At 49.6% G+C, this 5,819-nt stretch overlaps 1 protein-coding gene across 1 annotated transcript; it reads right to left on the bottom strand.

Annotated features, from left to right (window-relative positions):
- Positions 1 to 2,692: 2,692 nt before the first annotated feature.
- Positions 2,693 to 4,964, bottom strand: LOC119347616. The gene is made up of 2 exons (XM_037616224.1): positions 3,172 to 4,964; positions 2,693 to 3,051 (listed from the first exon to the last, which is right to left on the bottom strand). The coding sequence occupies exons 1-2, from the start codon at positions 4,814 to 4,816 to the stop codon at positions 2,792 to 2,794; spliced, it is 1,905 nt and encodes a 634-aa protein (XP_037472121.1). The 5' UTR covers positions 4,817 to 4,964; the 3' UTR covers positions 2,693 to 2,791.
- Positions 4,965 to 5,819: the final 855 nt, after the last annotated feature.

Raw genomic sequence — 5,819 nt, 5'->3', positions numbered from 1 at the left:
GCTCATCCGGCCACGATCTTGCGGTGTTGCAACCGTTGTTCTTCCATCCTGTGTTCTAGCGAGATTCGATTGTATTGTATGCATGTGTTGCTTCTGTGCAGCCCCCGACTTGTGTACGTATACCATTCATGATCACCGGGATCTGTTTGCTGCTAGTAATATCGTACTATTGCATCTGGACATGATCGATCTAAACAGGGAGGCGTACGTGGTGTCTTCCTCGGCAAAAGGCACCGACCGGCAACGATCGATTGACGCCTGCATCTCTGCTGGAAAGTAATCGATGAATCGGGCCTCCACCAACAGTCCCAGAATGGATGGGCTGCATCATGAAGACAACACATGCTTTTGATTTTGCCTCATTGCCTGTATAGTTTTAGTATTTGTTTTGTTTGGCTTTCGATTTTACCCTTTTGATAGAAAATACTACTGGTATTGTTCAGTAGTATTGATGGATCTAGCCCATTGAGTGGCCAAGAATGGACGGCTCGTAGTAATTAGATGTACTGTAAAAGATCTCCGGAACAATGAGTGACACAGCAACTCAGTCGAAGTATCAGCTAAACTGAGAACTAGGTATTTAGGCATTTCTTGGGGGAAATATCCGGGTACTAATGAAGTAGAGTTGTAATCAGTGTGGATTAGTTCCTAAGTGTAGTTTTACTCCACAATTTTGGAAAGTGCCGGTTCCAAGGTGCAACTCGGTTCTCGTTCAGGTTAAGGCAAGTGCATCACGACCTTGTTCAATGGTACGTCATTGTTGGATTTATTTGGTGTTATTCGATCCTTGTGTTCTGATTGCTGTTCGGTTTCTGGTATTTTTTTTGTACTCTCGTGTGTTTTGAGTTTTCTAAACTTATACTTCCATTATTTCATCCTAGAGTTTTCAGTTGCGCATGTGTCAACTTTTCCGTTAACGCCAATCGTTAAAAGTCCGCTCTGTCATTCAGTGTTCAGTTCAGACATTGGCTGACTTTTCCGGTAACTCGTGTTGTGGAATGTCCGCTATGTCATAAAACATTCAGTTCAGACATTTGTTGATATATCCGGCAACCACCGTGAAAGTCCGCTATGTCGTTCAATGTTATTATGGATGTTCATTATGCTTGTGCTTGTAAATGCTGGTGTTGATCCAATACTGGGTTATTTCATGATTATGTTTGTGTTCATATATTATTATAGATGTTTTACAGTTATGTGAAAATTACAGTTGTGCCACTTCTTGGGAGATACTTGATTACTTTGATTCCATTGCATAGCAAGTTGGATATTTTATTTATATCATGCATTGATATCCTGTTGTTCGTTGAATGTGTTTGTTCACTAGTTCCATTGAAAGGGCATAGATACAGGGGTAGTGCTACATGTTCGTTCTCTCTTCCTAAATTCAAATATGTCTTGTAGACAAGAGTTTATTTCGGTGACATTGTACAAATTTCACTAGTGATAGTGTTCAAGTTTTCCAGTAGAGCTTTGTTGTATGATGAGATCTTTTATTTCACCAGCAAATTGATTTCCAAACTGTTGATTTATAGGTAGTTAAACGTTCTAAAGCAAATAGTTATAATAATTCTATGCTTCAAGGCTATAACAACGTAGTTACGTTTGTACTCCCTCCGTTTCCAAATTACTCGCCGTGGTTTTAGTTCCAAATTACACGACGAGTAATTTGGAACGGATGGAGTATTAGCCTAGATTTGTCTACAATTGCTGAAAGGTCCAAAATATTAATAATTTAATCAGAAGATAACTTTGTTGCTAATACCTTTCAATATAGCTTATCCTGTAATGCCCGAGCAAAAAGACTATCTTCGAACTACAAAACGTCTATTCAAATATTCATATAGAGCGTAAAATCCGGGTTGATATTTATAGTGTTTAGTGACACTCTTCTATTTATAACTGCAGGTCTTGGAATAAACATCAAATATCACCTAATTACATAATTACATCAATTGTATAATTTTTAAGGGGCATAATGTAAGAGTTGAAAGAGATTAGTTAATTGCTTAGTGCTAACCGCATAAGCATTAGTCTTGATCACGGCCGGTTGGTCTTGGCCGAGCCGTCCGCGGGAGCTGGCAACAAACAAACAGTTGCACGACACGTATGGGTCGTGTGGCCGTTCAGTCAATGCGTACATGTAGTTAACTGGTTAGTGGCTGGAGTTAAGTCTCTAGGGCCGGGTATGTGCCCATGAAAGAAATCGATGTTCGTGCGTCGTGGCGTTCATGTGCCGGAAAACAGTGTGTTTCTTCTTCCACCTTCATATATGCGAGTGAGAGAGAGAGGGTCCGGAGTTATCCCAACAAACCGCTCATAGTTGGCTGGAAAATTGATAAGTTTAGGATCGTGGGGTTGCCGCGCCTGCATTGCACCTAATTTAATCGCAATTTGAGCGAGAAATTGCAGGAAGGCAGCATGGCAGCCCTAATCGCCTATTCGTTTTTAGGGAAGCGCTAATCGGCTAATCAATCACACATCAATGACAGGAGTTCAGGCCACGGGAGTTCAGGCCAGGACTAATAGCAAATGAGGGCAACGAATGGCTTTAGTATGGGCCTTCCTTGTTTGCAAGGTTTTACGTATGGTGGTGGTTTACCATTTACCATCACCGCGGAGGAGGCAGATGGCAAATGGTTGATCACTTTGCTTCCGTCGTTAACGAAAGAGCTAGCAATTAACAAGTTCAAGGTTCACACTAATCCACACCCAACTATTCTCGTTAACTACTGTATCCAGCTTTCTCCAAACATTTCTACATAATAATTCAAAGCATGAATAAACCTAGCTAGCACAGAGGAACACCGGCGGTCCATTCAGCACGCCTTCCAGTAGAGGACCTTTGCATGACCTCTTCTTTCTTGCCCATCCTCTGCAAGACCTTGGCAAGCCCGACGTCCCTCTCGGAGTCGAAGTACAAAAAGTCCGTGTTTAGTATGCCTTCTGTGTCATCTAGTCCGCCATGAGTAATGTCGCGTGAGAAATAGTCGATGGAGTCATCCGGATAGGCGAGCTTACGTGCGGACTCCTGGCCGTAGTAGCAACGACCTGTTGGCAGAGCCAAATTTGCACCAAATGAACACACATTTATTTTGAGAAGTTTGCACTCCTTAAATACTTGAGAACTCAACATATTAAGGTTGAAAAGCCTACTTATTTCATACTTACCCATGGTATACGGTTGGGGCAGAGGGCAGCATACGGAAGGCTTTGACTGATCTTGATATGCCCACCAAACCTCGGCAAAGAAAAGTGTGTTCTTGGATGTCGATTTGGTAGCTGCCATGAAATTGACGTGGTAGCATTGATCCTGGTGACCGGTTAATGTTACGGCTACACCGCATATAAAATCCAAATCATATTTTGTTTCTGAAGGATGGCGACGCGCGTATTCCAGCAGTAGCTGTTCAATCCTACCGCGAATGAAGCTCTGCTGGTGAGCATAGGCCTCCCTCTTTCTTGTGAGAATGCTCACCGCCATCCGACAGAGTTTGGGAGCCGGCAGTGTCACCGCCTTCCGGGTTTCCTCTCTGAGGATGTTGTATATCTCGGTCAAAGACTCATAAGAAAGCGCGGTGTTGTTGGCAGTGGCACTAATCATCAAGGACCGTATCTGGTCTAGCTTCGTCGGCGCCAATGATGAAAGAAATGTTGCCCAAGCGGACGCTTGCGGGTGACGAGCAGCAGCGGCGGCGCTGGCAAAAGGGTTGGGAGAGTTCCGGTGTAGATATGGCTGTAACATGGTGGCCAAGTCGCACTTCCTGTAGCAGAGGTACTTCAAGATCTCGTGCAACAGCAGATGCTTGCCGGAGTTGGCGTGCAGGAGAGCTACGAGGCCGTGCAGGGAGCTAGTGACCACCCTGAGCACGGTGAGGGTGTCAAGGATGTGGTGCGCCTGCGTCCCACGATCAGCCACGGGGAGTGGGAAGTTGGCGTCATACCAGACGGTACTGAGGATGATGTTGGAGACAGGGTCCATTGGGCCGTAGCAGTGGCCGGCTAGGAGGATGCCGCGTACATGGTGGCGCGCGGCGTAGCTTGGCAGCATGGCGAGCGCCTTGAGGTAGAATCCATGGATGGTGCCCAGGAGGGACATCTCCAGAGACCGTACGTACGGGCATTGTCGGGCCTCGTCCATGTCGAGAGACACCACGTATGCGCAAGGGGAGTCGTGCGGCTCCGCCGTCGTGTCTGTCGCCGACGGTGCTGCGGTGGAGTAAGAGATTAGCGTGGACTGCGTGTCTTGAGGACGCCGTAGAGATGCGATGTGGTCGCCGGCTCGCTGGACAATGGTGGTGTACGCGATCCGGCCATCTCCAAGGTAGATGCAGCTCGTAGTGCCTTCTTCAAGCGGCGGCGGTGACTGCAATGTAGCCATGGCGGATATGTCGTCTTGGTGGCGCAGCACGTGGAGGATGTTCTTTACGTCTTGGACAGCCAGCCTATTCCGACCGCCATCGTGTCGTAGGATGGGGGCAAGTATCTCGAGCTTCTGCGGTGGAAGCCACGCCGTAGCGAGCGACACGAGGCTGTCCGGCGAAGGGTGTTGCATGTGCATAGCAGCGAGCCTGAGAGACTGCCGCGTCCTGCTGGAGCGAGGGTCCGGCGGTGCAGGACGGGCGTCGTAGAGCTCGTGCTCGACGAGCAGAACCGCCATGGCGATGTCGGCACGCGCCCAGATGAGGTACCGCCCGGCTTGCTCCTCGCTGAGCAGCCCGAAGTAGGCCCGCATGAACTCGAGGAGGCACCCGCTGGACCTGCACGCGACGCCGTGCCATGCATCCCTGCTCGAGTTTCGGCGGCGCGACGGCATCCTGAGTCCTGGAGCGGACGGCGCCGGGCTAGGGTTTGCGTCAAACTCGAATCCGTGTGGGAGGAGGGAGATTGTGTTGAGGACGATGTTGGTAACGGGATCGAGGAGGCCGAGGCAGAAGCCGCCGCGGTGGGCGAGCTGGGCCAGGTCGAGACCGTCCGGCATGTCCTCGACGGGCAGCCGCCGGAACGCCTCCTCGTAGTGGCCGACGAGGATGACGCGGAGGGCCTCGAGCGTGGCGGGCGAGACGGGGTCGTCGGCGAGGCCATGGTCCGTGAAGCAGGCGATGGTGCCCCTCGTGGGGTCGTACTCGTCGGGCGGCGGCGGCGGCATACGCATCGGATGGACCATGTATGGATGATCTGGTGGGTTCGCTGGAGTCTTGCAGGTGACGCACGATGGGTTCGTTCCGCTCGATTCTCTCGATCGCAGGTTTTGTATAGGGTAGGCTCGTTTGTTTCCTTTTCTAAGCGAAACGGGCCGGGCGTGTTGGGTTTGAGCCCATCTCATGCCAAAAATATATATGGACGCCACAAACACATGTATTTTCCTATTTGATCTCGAACGCAACCGAATCTGATTATCTGTCGTACCGGCCCGAGTCCAGACCGACAGAAGTCATCCACAGGTCTAAACATTTTTCGGTGTAAGAAAGCGGAAGGGCCCAAGGCTGCAACGTGAGAGCAGACCGGATTCCCCTGCATCTGCATCCATGGCGAAGCGACGGCGTGCCGAGGATGTCGACCGGCTGAGCGACCTGCCGGACTACCATGTTTGTCGATGGACGGCCACATCTGAATCTGCACCACCACGATACTGGCGTTGCATGTGAGCAACCGTCTGGCAGCCTACATCACAATGCGTACACGCATGGCGCATGGCTTATACGCCCTCCGTGACCGGCGACGAGCATAGCCACGTGAGGTGACCGTTCGCCGTGTGGGCACACTTGGCTTTGACCAGTATGCACTGAGTTTTTAGTACGTCACGGATTTTTTGGGCC

Source organism: Triticum dicoccoides, unplaced genomic scaffold (assembly GCF_002162155.2).
Source record: "Triticum dicoccoides isolate Atlit2015 ecotype Zavitan unplaced genomic scaffold, WEW_v2.0 scaffold69763, whole genome shotgun sequence".
NCBI lineage: Eukaryota > Viridiplantae > Streptophyta > Magnoliopsida > Poales > Poaceae > Triticum > Triticum dicoccoides.
This window is presented reverse-complemented; position numbering and strand designations above follow the sequence as displayed.